This window comes from Anabrus simplex, chromosome 7 (genome assembly GCF_040414725.1).
Source record: "Anabrus simplex isolate iqAnaSimp1 chromosome 7, ASM4041472v1, whole genome shotgun sequence".
Taxonomy (NCBI): domain Eukaryota; kingdom Metazoa; phylum Arthropoda; class Insecta; order Orthoptera; family Tettigoniidae; genus Anabrus; species Anabrus simplex.
This window is the reverse complement of record NC_090271.1, coordinates 59434021-59451086: the sequence shown is the minus strand read 5'-3', so window position 1 is coordinate 59451086 and position 17066 is coordinate 59434021. Positions and strand designations below refer to the sequence as shown.

At 37.8% G+C, this 17066-nt stretch overlaps 1 protein-coding gene across 1 annotated transcript in view; it reads left to right on the top strand.

The window, feature by feature from the left end:
- The window catches only part of LOC136877239 (dimethylglycine dehydrogenase, mitochondrial), a 95383-nt gene that overhangs the window by 53244 nt on the left and 25073 nt on the right, over positions 1-17066 (top strand). The window contains exons 12-13 of the mRNA XM_067151099.2: positions 4022-4166; positions 12949-13114. Coding sequence (XP_067007200.2) covers positions 4022-4166; positions 12949-13114 — 311 coding nt within the window. The remainder of the gene's footprint in view (positions 1-4021; positions 4167-12948; positions 13115-17066) is intronic.

Sequence of the window (17066 nt, the reverse complement as noted above, 5' to 3'; positions counted from 1 at the left end):
TAGGGAATGTGTTTTGACCAGCTTGCTTGCATATCTGACATCAGATTTATAGTCCGCATGATGAAGTTCTTGGAGATGCATGCACTGTGTTTCGGCATCAGCTGGTCCGTGATTCATCCTTCATCCTATCGTGAAGGTCACCTAGCTGGTTAAGCATTACACCACGCCACGCATCGCACTCTCAGAAATGCTGGGAGACAGTGTGTGTGTGTGTGTGTGTATGCATTATCTGCTTTTGCCACGCCACTGTGAGCAATCACATTCCCTGGCTGAGCTGGCAGTGCATCATGCATTTAAGATCGTCACATATTACTTATACAGTGTAGTCAATAACACACAAAAGTAATCATTACCATTAAGTTTAACACGGTAATGCATACAATATGAAATGAGTAATTGTTGCATGTATTGTTGAACAAGTCTCATGAAATATTTTCACCTCATACACTCAAACTATGTTAGCAGAGTACAGACCCTAGTTGGAAAGACAGAATGGTTTAGGAATAATACTGGACTAAGACAGAGGAGTGTGCTTTCACCTCTTTTATTTATTACGGTCATGGATGAAATTGTAAAGGAAACAAAGGAAGCCTATGGAGATTAAGAGATGAAGATACTGCTATTTGCAGATGATGTTGTGAATCTGGAGAAAGAACAGCAAAGAAGTGCAACAACAACTAGATGTACTGAAAGAAAAAATTAAGATGTATGACATGAAAATTAGTACAGAGAAATGCAAGACCATGGTGATGTCGAGACGGGAAAGGCAAGGAAAGGGCACTGTGAAAATTGGAAGTCAGAGTCTGGAAATTGTGGACAGCTATAGCTAGGAAGTGAATTAATGCAAAATGCTAGGGTGGACATGGAGATTAGCAGGAGGGTACAGCAGGGTGATGCATTCTACCAAAGTGTCAGAAAACTTGTTTGGCACAAAGAAGTACCAAGGAAAAGTAAAGAGAAGAGATAATGTACTTACTATGTACCCTCACTGATTTATGCAGCTGAGACTTGGACTTTGACTAGCAGGCTAGGGAGTAGAATGCAAGCCAGTGAGATGAAATTCCTAAGATGTATGGTAGGAAAGACAAGGAAAGACAGAGTGAGAAATGAAGATGTTAGGAAGGAAGTTGGGGTAGGAAAGCTAAATGAGAGAGTTGAAAAGAATAAACTAAGATGGTTTGGACACGTAAAGAGGATGGAGGAGAATAGAATTCCAAAACAGATGCTGGAGGCAAAGTGTGAGAGCAAGAGGAAGACCTAGAACAAGGTGGATTGAATCAGTGGAAGAGCAGCACAAGAAGACAAAATTTAGACTGGGATAAGATTCTGGAAGAGGAATGGTGGGAGGAAAGAGGAAGATGGAGAAGTGTCATAAATACCCCAACGCAGCAGGAGCTAGACAAGGGGAAATGATGATGATGATGATGATGATGATGATGATGATGATGATGATGATGACACTCAAAAGATTCTATTTACAAACTTACACAAAGAAAGACTGGTACTGTGCAAGGAGGCTATTAATTAGTTTATATTTTCTTCATAACTTACCAATACTGTGTCATTTGCAGAGGAGCTAGATAGTTTACATTTAAAAACCTGGGGGGGAAAAAAATACATCATATTAATGATTACTTGGAATCACTAGAAGTGTGACTAGTTTCAATTTTGTCAATGTTCTTGCCACTTTCTGAATCATTCCCATTTCTGTCAGTGCCATCAAGTGCATTGGAAATCCCAGTTTTCAAAACGTTCTTGGAGACGATTGCTTCTGATATGTCAGCCAAACCTGACAAGTCAGCTGGAGCGACGGATGCTTAATTCCAAGTGGGAGCCGATGACATTCTTATCTCTTACATTGCAGATATCATTGATATAATTTTGCCAGTAATAACAAATATATTTAATGTTTGTCACATCATGGGTTATTTTCCAACTAAATGGAAAGATGTCCTAATCATTCCCATTCCAAAGAAGTCTCCTGAAAAGTCGTATCGGATTTTTGCACAATATTTCTGTCAATTCAAGTGTAAATCGATTTTTGTAACTGATTGAGAAGGTAATAAAATTTACTTTTGTAGCTCTATTTACAATTATGATGTTGAAGTATTTTTCATTTTTGGTACTTTCATGAAGATTTGATCAATGGTTCTGTTGAATTCCGAAGGTGCACTTTTTTATGCCAAATGAAAGTTGATTCATCCTGTATATTTCTTGATATGTTGTTTTTGTTTGAATTTCACTTGATTGTTCATTGACAGGAACATTTAGATAAACTTTATAGAGATCCAGTTGGAAAAACTAATGGGAATTATGTAGATTGTTCAGTATTTCATTGATGAGCCTCCGTGGCTCAGGTGGCAGCACGTTGGCCTCTCACCGCTGGGTTCCGTGGTTCAAATCCCGGTCACTCCCTGTGAGATTTGTGCTGGACAAAGCGGAGGCAGGGCAGGTTTTTCTCCAGGTACTCCAGTTTTCCCTATCATATTTCATTCCAGCAACACTCTCCAATATCATTCCATTTCATCTGTCAATCAGGCACTGCATGGTCGAGGCGGTAAAGGCGTGCTCGGTTCGCCCGGAAGGACGTGGGTTCGAATCCCCATCGGGAAGTCGTAAAATTTAAGAAACGAGATTCCCACTTCCGGAGGTGCATGTGTCCCTGAGGTTCACTCTGCCTACACCAAAAATAAGTACCAGGTTAATTCCTGGGGGCAAAGGCGGCCGGGCGTAGAGCTAACCACTCTACCCCATCATGTGCCGCGGTTAACAATGGTGGAAGCCTTTACCTTCCACTCCTCCAAGGGCCTTCATTGCCTGTACGGAGGTGTCTTTGCCTTTGTCTTTGTCATCTGTCAGTCGTTAATCATTGCCCCAGAGGAGTGAGACAGGACTCGGCAGCTGGCACAATTCCTATCCTCACTGCTAGATGGGGGCTTCATTCATTGAATTCCTCACCCGTCAAAAGACTGGAAACAGGCTGTGGATTTTCATTTCATTTTCAGTATTTCATTGATTTTCTGGATGGGGTAGTGTGCATCTATGAAATGTCGAATTGAAGGTTAGATCACTTCACCACATATTTTTCTGTCTTGCTTGATTATTTTTTTTAATGCTTGGCAATTGCTTTACCTATTCATGCTGGATTATATACTGCTTTTATCCTCATTGACAATTTGTCATATCATGGTGAAAATTATTGTCATTTCATAAATAGTTTGACATGAATGTTTAAAGCCCCATTTGCTATATTCTTCTTTTTTCCTGATATGCTTCTATTTATGCAGGTCATTCAAAGAGCCTCTTCCAATCTTCTCTTTTTTTTTCCCTCAGTCTTAGCTTTTGTTTTACACTATATTGCTCTTCAATACAGATTAATATGAAATTTATTACCTATGAACAACTCATAGTTACATAACTGACCCTGCAGTTAGAATTGAGGATGAGCTGATCTTGACTCAATAGCTGTAGCAGCCGCTCCTTCACAGTAACATTCCTTTTTCAAACTAACATCATTGAAATCAGTATAATAGTACAGTGATCAGTGTTATAAATTTTATAAAATTTTTGGTGATCAGAATGGGATAATGTTTCAAGGAAAATGACCATATACTAATAAATGGTGCTAGCTTGAAAAAACTTTAACATGCTAGAAAATTTTATTCATCCAATGATTGTTAATTAATTAATTAATTTGTTGTCAGAATGCCACACGTCATGCTTATAGTGTTCATTTGAAGATCACACAATACTTAATTATTAATACTTATGTTAATTAAATGTATGAACATTAAAGAAATTGGAAATGTATTTACAGGTAAATTTGTTGCTTTCTCTTTCTCCATAAATTATATCTCTAATTTTATCATTGAGCCCTTTAGAATTTAACATTGTGCCAATGTAAATATGATCGCCTGTATTAAAGTAGTCCTACATTATTAGTTGTCTGCATGGTTTAAGTGTCATTACTGTTATATAAATGGTAATACCATGATTAATGTATGTTTAGTTGTTTGATCAGTTAAGGATGATGCGGTGTTCAAGACCTGTATCACACATTGCCTGACTTCAACTGGTAAGGTGTATGCAGAACTGACAGTGACTGCAGTAGACCACAACAGATATCTGGTTATCACCGGCAGTGGCAGTGAGCTTCATGATCTCAGGTAATGCCGGTATGTTTATATTTAACTGATAGAGTAAATATTGTAAAACTTGAAATGTAGAAATTGGCTTTAGTCCAGTCTTGAATAGAAACACATTAACTTGTTAAGTGGTTATGATTTTGTGCTTTTACTTTGTGTCTACAAGGCTCCATTTAATAATAATAATAATAATAATAATAATAATAATAATAATAATAATAATAATAATAATAATAATAATAATAATAATAATAATAATAATAATAATAATTGTTACGGAGTTTTCCGTGGTAGTTAGAGGTGAAAGAAGGTGCGGGGTGGTGAATAGGTCTCAGGCTACGAAATTAAAGTGAATTTAAAATTTAACAAGGTTATATTTTCTTTTCAAAATCAAGAAATAACAAATATGGCAGGTACAGAGTAGCAAGGCAACAAAAGTACAATTACAGTATTTACAGGATTTGGGCTTCGAGCCCCGCGATCACAATCCTTGAGCAATCAGCTCAGTTTTACCCCCAACACAAGTGTCAACAGAGAGGGGAGAACCCCATTCATACCTAGGAGCACTTGCTCCAAAATACACAGTAAGGCCTCCTTGAGGCGCGCAGAAAACAAAATTTTCGGGAAAAGAGCAACTTGCTCTCAAAACTCAGCCCTGTCAAAGGCCACACCTAATTCTACTTTCAAGCTGTCCTCTCAGGACATATACACAGGGGTAAAATACCCAACCTACTGAGGTCTGTTAAATGACAAGAAGGTTAATTACATGACCTCTAAATCAACAATTTGAGAGGAGGCGATTTGCACTCCTAATGTATTTGTTTCAAAACCTAATTTGGCTCTAGGCCACTGATGCAAGGGCTAATCCCATACTAAAGAGGTGACTTTAGAAATTGACAAATTTACATAATGTTAAGGAAGAATAGATTGAGAAAACAAGTTCACCTCAAAACAATATGAGTGGGAGCTCGAGAGGGTTAAGCACTCTCTATCCCAATATGTAGTTTAAAAGATAGAATAGGTACAAGTTCCTTTACATTTAAGGAAGGTTACATAATGGAAAAACTTCGGACCCGCCCCGAGAGTTAAACTGCTGAGCAAGCAAGAAAAGAAGTAATTAATCGGCCATTACCTGGTTGTTGACTGCCGCCGAAGAAAGAGGTGCTTCCCGCCCTCTGCTATGTACTTTACACACAAAAAGATGGAACAGAAGTGGCCCGGAGACCCTAAAATCAGCAGTTTATATACTCTCGCGGAAAGTTCGAGGCGTTAGGGGAATGAGAACACCCTCCCACAAACTCTTTATTGGGTAGGATACAGCAACATATTCAAGTTGGGGGAAGATACATCCGATTGGTCAGAAATTAATAAAAGAAATTCGGGATTGGCTAAATACAAAACAAGGGGAAGGAGAGGGGTATACAGCCAACTTAAACAATAACAGAAAGAAATTTAACAAGAAACAAACTTTTGAAATAAAAATTTCTCCAAAAAAATAGTTCTTTCATGTCGCACTAGGGTGCACCATTGTAGTTTTTCAGTAGTGTCCTCTAGAAGAGAAAGTTCACACTTCTTACTACAAGCAAAACAAAAATACGTCGAAAATGACACAGTTCAAAAACTCCAAAATTTCCAGGTAGTGACAACTTCTGATAAAGTAGAAAATTAATACCGTAGATAAAGTTCAGACTTCCTCCAGCAGAGGAGTTTCAAGTGGCGCACATTTTTAAACTAGCGGCGTGGAGGTGTACCGCCCGGTACAGACCTCCCCCACCAAAAGTTCCTCCAGGGGTGACACTGGCAATTTGTTTGGAAACAAGTTTCAAGTTTTGATGTTGATATGGAGATTAATTGCAGAAGTATTTATAGGATTTTCTTAATGTGGTTTGATTCAGTTTCAAAATTTTTGTTGTGACAGGCGAAGTAAACTCTTTATGTCTGTAGAAGTTGAATTCAGAAGGAAAACTTTAGTTTTTAAAGTTGAGGAAAATTTTCTAAGTCCACCAAATATTGCAGTAGAATACCCAAGAAAAGGTAGTAAAGTTGATCTGGAATGTCCATATAGTTGATGTTGATTAAGTTGGATGGCCAGACCGGCCGTTGCAGCTTGCGTCCAAAGGCGGCCGCTCGGACCCCTCAAGTACCCTGAGATACCGCTCGCCCGCACTATGAGGGGAGCAGTGGTGTTGAAGCACGCCGCGCCTGCGGTGAACATATACAGGCTGCGGGCAAGTAGCAGGTCGTGCGCCGCACATCAGCCTTGGCCGGGAGGAGGGCTCCGGCTCGCCGTGCACATGTCGTCCTCGCTGGGGCCGAGGGGGCCCTTCCTCTAACCCAGTCGCAGCACGGCGCCGCGCGGCTGCGGGGACACTGAAACATTAAAGCTAGGCGGCAGAATTGTTGGACCATCATCATTTTTTGAGGGCACAGGCTTTGTGGAGAGGTTTAGGGGCCAGCGGCGTGCAGAAATTCATTTCAGATGCGAGCCACTGTGTGTAGTGGAGCAGGAGACGGGAGCGTGGTAATGGCCGTGGCAAGGACAGGATGGCAGTGTTCAGAAAACATAACTATAAAATTCCGTACCTTGTAAAAGGTTTAAAAGTCTCCCAATGTAGTATTAAACCCACCATTAGTCTATCACATGCCAGCCCCATGGTGTAGGGGTAGCATGCCTGCCTCTTACCTGGAGGCCCCGGGTTTGATTCCCAGCCAGGTCAGGGATTTTTACCTGGACCTGAGGGCTGGTTCAAGGTCCACTCAGCCTACGTGATTAGAATTGAGGAGCTATTTGATGGTGAGATAGCGGCCCCGGTCTCGAAAACTAAGAATAACGGCCGAGAGAATTTGTCGTGCTGACCACACCACACCTTGTAATCTGCAGGCCTTCGGGCTGAGCAGCGGTTGCTTGGTAGGCCAAGGCCCTTCAAGGGCTGTAGTACCATGGGGTTTGGGTTTTAGTCTATCATGCAAAATAAAACAAGAAGAAATAGAAATTACTAAAACAGATAAGGGGGGAACATATTGGTTTTAGATTAGGAGTAATATATCAGGAAAACTGAAAACTTTTTTAACAACAGCTCTTTTGTAGAAATAGATTGAGACCCTACAATATGTACTCAAAAAAAGTTAAAAGTAATACTGAAAAGTGCAACCTTCATTTTAAATGAATGTCAGGTTCACTTTTAACAATCCTAATATATATGCAGTAACGAATCTGTTCAGAAAGCATAACTATAAGATTGCGCACTCAACCAGTAATAATACTAAGCAAAAATTTTAAACTATAATAGCGTTAATTTCCTAGGGAAGGACAAACATTTAGATTCAGGGGTTTACAAATTAAAATGTCATCAATGCGAAAAATCTTATGTAGGGCAAACTGGACGCAGTTTTACGGTAAGATATCTTGAGCACGTCAGCGCCGAGAGACACAAAAAATTTCCTCAATGGGCCAACATCTGAGTGCAAATGGTAATCGGTTCACTACTATAGGGCAAGATTTGACAAAATTACATAAAAAAATTAAGGTAGTCTACTTAATACACTAGAAAATATATATATTTATTTACATCAACAAAGCAATCAGGATAATAATCTGAATGATATAATTGATAATAGGAACCCTTTATACAAAGGGATATTATCACACCTGGTAGCATTGGGCATTAAAGCAATACAGACAATAAAAGAAAGAAAATGATCAAACTTCCATCCTCCCATATATCTATTCCCCACTACCCCTTCTTCTAAAGCCACAACCTAGATCGTAAGCGACATGCCTCCTCCCCACTCCACAGCCTTGCCTCCCACGAAGGTGGAGCAAGCTGCATCAGTCGTTGCTCCTCCAACGACACAGTAGATTTTTCATCAACAATAAGGTATGAAACCACTCTTTTAAACACTAAGTTTCCTTGTGCAGATGTAAAACATGCTATTAAAAGCAACGCCCCCATTTTATTTCATTTCAGATTTCAGTGAATCTCTTTTAATAATAGTATGACAGCAATTAGCTTCAGGGATCGTGCCATAACTAAATTCAAGATATACTTTTGTAAAATTACAATAAACAACATTTGGCTTGGAAAGAGCTAATGGAACAGTGACAAAGAAAAATTTATTTTCAAAACTTTTTGTTAGTAGACAACTAGAAAATCATACATCATAGTGGAAAAAGTGCTTGGAAAAACATTTTTTAACATCTGTTCAAATGAATAGATATAGTTTTAATATAGGTTAAAATAAGTAAATCCATTTTCCTTCCCATTTCACTGCCCCATTCAACCATATACATCAATTTTAATTATTATAATACTTTTAATTCACATAGATTTTAAGCAAAACAAGGTACTCATTAAGATGTTTTTAGGAAGAGAATATGCTTTGTAATTTCACCTAAGCATTGTAATATAGCTGAGGATGGTCTAAATGGAACAAAACACATACTGTAAATGATTAATTGATTTGCTTGAAGCAAATATAAAATCAATAAGGTGGAAATTTACTGTTACTGGTTCAATGTAAGTGGTACGTTCCAAGCTGTCAGTGGAGAGATGGCGTGGAATGACATCAGTAGACGAATAAGTTTGAGTGGTGTCTTTAAAAGGAGAAAAGATCACAATATGAAGATAAAGCTGGAATTCAAGGGGACAAATTGGGGTGAATATTTGTTTATAGGAAGGGGAGGTAGGGATTCGAATAACTCACCAAGGGAGATGTTCAATTATTTCCAATTTATTTGCAATCATTTAAGAAAAGGCTACGAAAACAACAGATAGGGAATCTGCCACCTAGGCAACTGCCCTAAAGGCAGATCAGTAATGACTGATTGATAGTGATTGATATGAACCCATGATCTTAGGTCCCAGAGGCTAATACTCTCCAATGGATCCCCATAGGAACCTAGATACACATCATATGCATCTCCTCACATTTGTGTAAGTACTGCAAATATTTTCTTAAGAAAATTGACAATGAATGACTTTGTCACTTATCGTTTATTCACAATTCCGTGTTTTCCTTTTTTGCTGTAGTCTTTGTTAGCCTCTCCCTCTCTCCAATTCCTTCTTCTCCAGCTGTATTTTGTTTGTGTTATTTTCTGAAAAAAGAGTTTACCTCTAAATTGAATATTATTTTGATTTAACACTTTCAACACTATGGTCGTATGGGATACAGGCGAACTGCTTTCCTTGTTGTGGACAGTGCCTGTATGCCGTACGGGTGTGATTTCTGTGCTTGTTTATAGGCAGCTGCATGTATCCCGTACAATTCCCGTCCCTTGCTTGGGGTAAGTAGTTGATTTAGTGTCCATTACAATGCAGCAGTTATCGGGAAGTTCACACTGAAATGATAAAAAGGGTCGTTTCTCCTTGCAACGACCTCTACCAAAGCACTCAATGTGCTGGGTGCTGACCGCGTCAAATGCGCTGCACTGTCAGCTGTGTTACTGTATAAACATGTCCTCATGCCGGCTCAATGATAGTGATATCTTGGATATTTTATTGCGAGAAGCGGGTTCAGAAATACTGTAGATGACATTGATGAAGACTCTGTTTATGAACCAGATCACATATCAAGTGTTAGTTCAGGCAAGATTTTTATTTGTTACATTACTTTTGGATGCAAGATTTTAGCTGCATTATTTTACTGCAAATACGAATGATGGAAATACTTCACTTCTCCAAAAATTTGGGCTTATTTTTTCATTTAAATGAAGAAACGCAGGCTGATGATTCAACTGTTCCACGAAAAGAAAGTAGATATTGGTGCAAGGTGTGCAAGGTAGGACTGTGCATAGCCCAATGTTTTCAGGGCTACTATACCAAAACAAACTGTTCCTAAATAGGTAAATTTTTGCATTTCAGATGTAACTGTGTTTATTTCTGGCTTAAGTAGCCACAGTAAATAATTCATTTTTATTGTTTGAGCAGGTTTATTGGTATAATTTGAATGTAAAAGTTTTTCCATTACTTTTTACTAGCTGTTACCCACAGCTTCGCTCCCGAGGATTTGATAAGTTGATAAAAATTAATTGCTCCTCGGTACTGCACTAAGACATTATCTGAAACTCCCTAAAGTATTGAAACTCTCACCAAAAAGTTGCATTTAATTTACCCCAGAGCCTCTTTGTAAACCACGTTTGTGGCATTGGCTTTTGGGGCTAAGATGACCAGGCTACTGGTAGAGCTAAATATGGAACATGCGACATCAAACACTACATGTGAGAAAGAGTCCTCTTTTAAGTCGGAAAGGAAGTGTTTCTTTATTTCTAAAGGAGATTCCAAATACCGATTTTCATGTCTGTAACATCTTAGTTTTTGAGATATACGGTAAGTATCCTCATAAAGAGAATTCAACTCTTTCTTCACTTATTTTTGATCTCCAGCTTAAGTTGATTTTCCGAAAACAAAAAATATGTGTTTGTTTATTTTTAAAGGGGATTACAAATACCAATTTTCACGTCTGTAACATGTTAAGTTTATGAGATATACTGTAGATATACTCATTTTAAAAGCTTCCCCACTCCTTGGCTGAGTGGTCAGTGTTGAGGCCTTTGGTTCACAGGGTTCCGGGTTTGATTCCGGGCTGGGTTGGGGATTTCAGTCGCATGTGATTAATTCATTTGGCTCAGGGACAGGTTGTTTGTGTTTGTCCCAACACACTCCTCTTCATATTCACTCAACACACCACATTACCAACCACAACAGGAACATGAAATAGTAATTACATCCCTACACACACACACACACACACACACACACACACACACACACACACACACACACACACGCGCGCGCGCGCGCGCACACGCACACACACACACACACACACACACGCACACACACACACACACACACGCACACGCACACGCACACACACACACACACACACACACACACAGGGGTTGGCATCAGGAAGGGCGTCCAGTCGTAAAACATGGTCAAATCCACATGTGCGACACAATTTTGACCCGCGACCCTACAAGTGTGGGAAAAGCAGTAGAAGAAGAAGAAGATACTCATTTTAAAAATTCACCTGCTTTTTTTTATTATTTCACCCCCTTAAGTCGATTTAAAAAAAAAGTGTGTTCATTTATTTTTAAAGGAGATTCCAAGTACCAGTTTTAATGTCTGTAACATCTTCAGTTTCTGAGATGTATGTATCCTCATATAAAGAATTCAACTGCTTCCTCACTTCTTTTCAACCCCCTCACCATAACCACTTGAGTGGATTTTCTGAAAACAAAAATTTGTCTTGTTTTATTTTTAAAGGAGATTCCAAATAACAATTTTCATGTCTGTAACATGTTAGGTTTTTGTGATATATTGTAGATAATCTCTCTGCTGTAAGAATACTGGAGCTGACGTTGCCATGGTTACAGCAGTTCATTTCTATATCTGATTCCTAGAGCAGGGGTAGTGTGGTGCCAATATCTCCATAACGGTGGGTTTTAGGGCCTTAGAACATGGTTTTTGGGCCAATAGGGCTTACCGAGTTTTGTTCTTTGCGTCAAGGGGCTTAAAATGAGCTTTGTCTCGTCCTTGTGCGAAAAGTTCGATTTAGCCCATATTAGCCTATTATTTTTATATTTTTATATCTCCTCCGTTGCCCCCCCTCTCAAATTGTTTTGAAAATAAAATACAGCCAATGTTACTCACTGGCAATGTAGCTTTCTATAGGTGAAGAAATTTTTAAAATCAGTTCAGTATTTTTTGAGTCTATCCATTACAAACAAATATACAAATTTTTCCTCTTTATAATATTAGTATATATGTTTTTCATAAGACTAGTGTAATTAAATTACATTAGTTATGTACTTCCTGATTAACATCTTCATTTTGTACAGCTGACACCTTCATATGATACAAAAATCAGGTATGTACAGTACTATCTTGAATTTCAGGCAAAAGACCCAGTTCATTGCCACAGTTCATGTTAAAATATGTTAGTGTTGAATGTGTTAAAAAATTATACACCGTATGTAGTTTCACTACGGTACTGATATGAAAATAGAACCAAGGAGGAGGAGGAACAGAGAGGGAATTAGATCTCTATACCAAGTTGTCAGCTGCTGGAAAACAAGCTGTGGTGAACGACTTTTGGGCGTTTCATTTTTTACCTCCATTTTATTCCTTGTTTGACTCTTTGATCCAATTACCAATATTTTCTTGAGTTAAGGGGGCATTCTAGAGATACAAATGAATATGAGGAAACTACATGTAACGTTGTTTTGTTTTTTCTCCAACTTTTGAATTTTATAAATTGAATTTATTTTTTCTCCTTTGTAATATTCTATTTAATTTTACAAAAATGTTATTCTCTATGTATCATAGGTATATTAGAAAATTTAAATATGGAATTTTTGATCATATAAATTTTTTCAGGTAGTAGTACAGTATCCTAAATTTTGGTACAAAAAATAATTCTTTTAAATATTTCTCTGAATATAAATTATATTCAGAAAAATCAATATTCAATTATTTTTAAACATGCATTATCTACTAAATAATAAATTTTCAATAAAATTATGGTGGAGCTCAACAAAAAAATGTATTTTTAAATTTTCAAAAGATCTCATATTATTGTAGAATATTTAAATTAATGATATCTCCAATAGATTTCTGGATTAACTTTTCTATTATTTAGAAGACATTGCCTGAAATTTTCTTAAAAATCTATGAAGATCTGTTTATTGGCAGACTGTCCTCTTAAAAGATTTGCTACCTGACAACACAAATTTGGCTGTGATAATCTTTTGGACATGCACAGATGTTTTCCATGCCAGTGAGCTGTTCTGTTCTTACAGGTGGCTGGAGGAACATGCTCGACGTGGCCAATACGATGTGTCGCTTGAGAACGTAACAGATGATCTTGGCTGCATCAGTATTGCTGGACCAAAGGCTGGACACTTACTGACTAAAGTATCTCCTGGAGTTAACACTTCTAAGTTCCCATTCTTGACCGGGAGGAAGGTGAGCATTCCTCTAGTACTGTATGCAATACTCGAGTAATACAGTGGTGTATACTCAACTGACATGGCAATCATTTGATCAATATTAATCCTTGGCTATTATCATAGGGTGTCATAATCTGGATATTTACTTAATAAAATTAAGACATATACGAAACCAATCAACAACTTAAGATTTGCAGGTGACACATTGTTGTTGGCAGAAAGCCTACAAGATTTACAGTGACTGTCATGACAGTCATGGAGGCAAGTGACCAATGGGGCTTAACACTTAATGTGAGTAAGACATGTTTTATGGTAGTATCCCGAATACAATACCATGAGAGCTTGATGATCAATAGGGAGACAGTACAGCAAGTGAAAAAATCCAAGTATTGAAGAAAAAATGTGAACTACAACATTCACTGTACTGAGAAAATAAAGTCCAGGATCGGAAAACCCAGAAACGCATTCAATAAAATGGGGAGAGTGTTCTGTAGCAGAGACCTTACTTTAAATCTAAAAATTAGACTTCTGAGGTATTACGTCTTCTCTGCCTTGTTCTATGGAGTTGAGATCTGGACCATAAAGAAAAGAAAATGGACAGATTAGAGGCATTTGAGGTATGGATGTACAGAAGGATATTGCGATTGAGCTGGACAGGTAAGGTCACAAAAGATGAGTTAATGAGATGAATGGGAAAGAGAAAGGAAATATTAAATACTGTAAAAATCAGAAAGCTCCAATATCTCAGTCATGTGATGCGAGGAGAGAAATATCATATACTGCAGCTGGCCATTCAAGGTAAGATACAAGGCAAAAGAAGACCAGGAAGAAGACGCATTTCTTGGTTTGATAATCTGAAAACTTGGTTGAACTATTCCACTATTGAGCTGTTTTGCACTGCATTATCCAAAGCAAGAATCTATGTAAAGAACATGTGTAAAGGAGAATTTACTTCCTTGCTGTACATTCTGTTGCTGTACATTGTCTTAGAGAATTGAGTATTGTTATTCCCGCTTTACAGCATGTCTAGAAATTACGTATCAATTTTGTTAAAATAGTGACAGAATTTTTAATATCCATAATGATACAGGTTTGTCACATGTTATGTTCAACATGAGCACGATCTCTATCATGACACACATTCCACCTCTTGACTGTGGCATAAAAGATGTTCTGGAGCATTCGTGGTGTTATGGCTGCAGCAGCTTGTTGGATTCCATCTTGGAGCGCCGCCAATGTGGTAATATGCTGGTGGAAGACATGTCCATTGATAAATCCCTGCACAAAGAAGTACATGGGTGTGAGGTGAAGAGAGCATGCCACCCAGCTCATGGGTCCTGCAAACCCAATCCATCTTCTAGGAAACACGTCATTCTGAAATGTGCGAACTTCTGTATATAATCGCATGGTGATCCATTCTGATGGAAGTATTATCTGCGCACTTTTTATCGATAGATTTGTGTATGGGTTTGAGGAGTAAGGAGGGAGCAATTCCGGTTCCAGTAGTACTGCCAACTGAATGGAAATGAAATCTGAATTGAATCGATAATATGATCGATCGATATGAATTTTGCTAAACCTTTGTTATCTTAAGCCAACAACTGTGTCACACACACATTATATAACATTATAAAACATTTCTCGATGCAAATCTTAGAGTGAATTCTATAGTTTGGCTTTGCTGTGTAAATAACAACAGTACTAGTACGTAAAGTGTACGCCAGATGTCATACAGCGATGCATAAGCGATTCATAGTTTGTGTTTCAAAGGTTGCCGGTACGAATCTCAAAGATTGCCGAGGTCGGCCAATTCAGCACTAGGGTGTAAATCTATCCAGAAAAGGTGCGCAGACAATAGACAGTGTTCACACATTCATCCTGGACAAGCTGTGATAACAGAAACTCGTAACAGCATATTCAGGTACAAGCAAGTGAGAATGAGCCATAAATTTTCAGTGGATGCCCTAATGGCATGGACGGTCTTGCCCAGGCTCCTTCTTAACTGTCTCAGTGTGATTTAACTTGTTTACCACCAGGTTAATCGTTTTGTCTGTATGTCCAGGTTTATGGAATTGGTGGTCAAATTTTGTCTGAATCTGATAATAAGAGGACCCTTGTAATCTTCAGGTATCTGTAACTGCAGAACACATGTTGAATTGTAGTCACAAAGCCAATGTCCAATACCAGCAGCAACTACAAAGTTTACATCTATAATACACATGCAGTGCACTGACCTACAAATATTACCCCTAAATCCCCATTGCTACAAAATAGATATTTAATTTCTGGACATCCTGTACAAGTTTGCAAAAGTGCGCACTTACCTTTGCTTTCCAGATGAACTCACTAATGAAGAGTCTTTTGTTTTGAAGACTTTTTGTGATAATTAGCTGGAGTGAAGTGCATTCATCAGACAGTAAAGGTAAAATCAAGAATAAAATTTATAGTGCATTCATCAAACAGTGAAGATAAAATCAAGAATAAAATTTATTTATCTCTGAGCTTTTGTGAGCATGGACATTCACAAAGACTGAAATGTAGCAGTAACCTCTGCAGCTAATTGCATATCTTCGCATATGTGAGAAACAGAGTAGAACTTACAAGCTTTTCAGCTGTCAAATTACGGAATATTACACTAAAAAACATGGACATTCACAGGTATGTTATAGTGTTCTCGTGTAACTGTTCCCTCTCCTAAGCTTCACACTTGGGGAGACGAAAGTTAATAGCTGGGGACACATGAATATAAACTATATGTGGCTTGCCCGCAAATTGCCACGCAAATAGAAATATCAATTATCATTCCATGGTTTCCCATTTCTCTATGTATTGTTTGGGTGCCAGCCTTACAGTTTTAAACAAAACTGTACAGCAAAATTTATACTGAAATAGCCGAGAGACTTATACTTAAATCACAGGGGTAGGATTTTAAATAATTAACCATTAAGTATCGTTTTGAGAAAGAAAATTAACGCAATATCTGGTTAAATGAATATATTAATAAAAAAAAAAGAATGAGATGATTTGGAAAAGTTCCTTTTAGCTTGGAGGGAATTAAGAATTTAACATTATTGTAATTTACTGTTGGTTGCATTGTCTAATTGTGGCTCACCAGTTGTAGCTTCCGTTGAGGTCATCTGTATTCCGTGGTTACTCGTTCCCCTTTTCTCGTTGCAGACTGGCTCCATAGACATCCTTCTTTCCTTCTGTGATATGGTTTGGGCTATCTGGACTAGCACTCCCTAAATGCCTAGTCTTTAAATTAGATATTGGCCCTATGCTTGTGAAAAGTTATCACCGTTGATCTTAGGAGGAGAAAATTCAGAGTTATGAATTTTTCCATGTTATCAGAAATCTCAATCCAACTTAGCTCTTCTCCTGATATAATACAGACTTGTACCAAGTACCGTGGACTTGAACTAACGTAGTTCTTCATCCAGAATAAAATAGAATATATCACAAGCCGTATGCTTGTTTCATTTCACCCTGACCCGACAACATCACAGCAGCTATGTACTGTATCTCCAAGCGACAACTCACTGTACACTAGGTGTTATATTTCATGTTTTGACAGACTGAGAAGCTAGTTCTATTAACTGGGTTGTCACTGAAAAAACATGGCTTCCTTCTTAACAGAATATATGGAAAACCTTCAAAACTCATCACATTTTGACTTTGAATTGCCAAAATCTTTTAAAAATAAGAAAAAAACCTATTATTTTAAAGAAATAATGAAGTACAAATTTAAGTTGTATAATTTTTAGAATATGTTTGAAAGTGACTATAGTGATGTAGTTTAAGAATTGCAATGTACCAAAATCGTGTGTTAGTGAATAATTGTTTTGAAATTAAATATCATAAATATTGCATTATTGCCCAATTATAGGATCTGGTTTCTTGATAGACAATCCACATGACATGCTTTTTTTATTTTTCAGTTTCAAAATCTGATCACCCTGTTCTAAGAT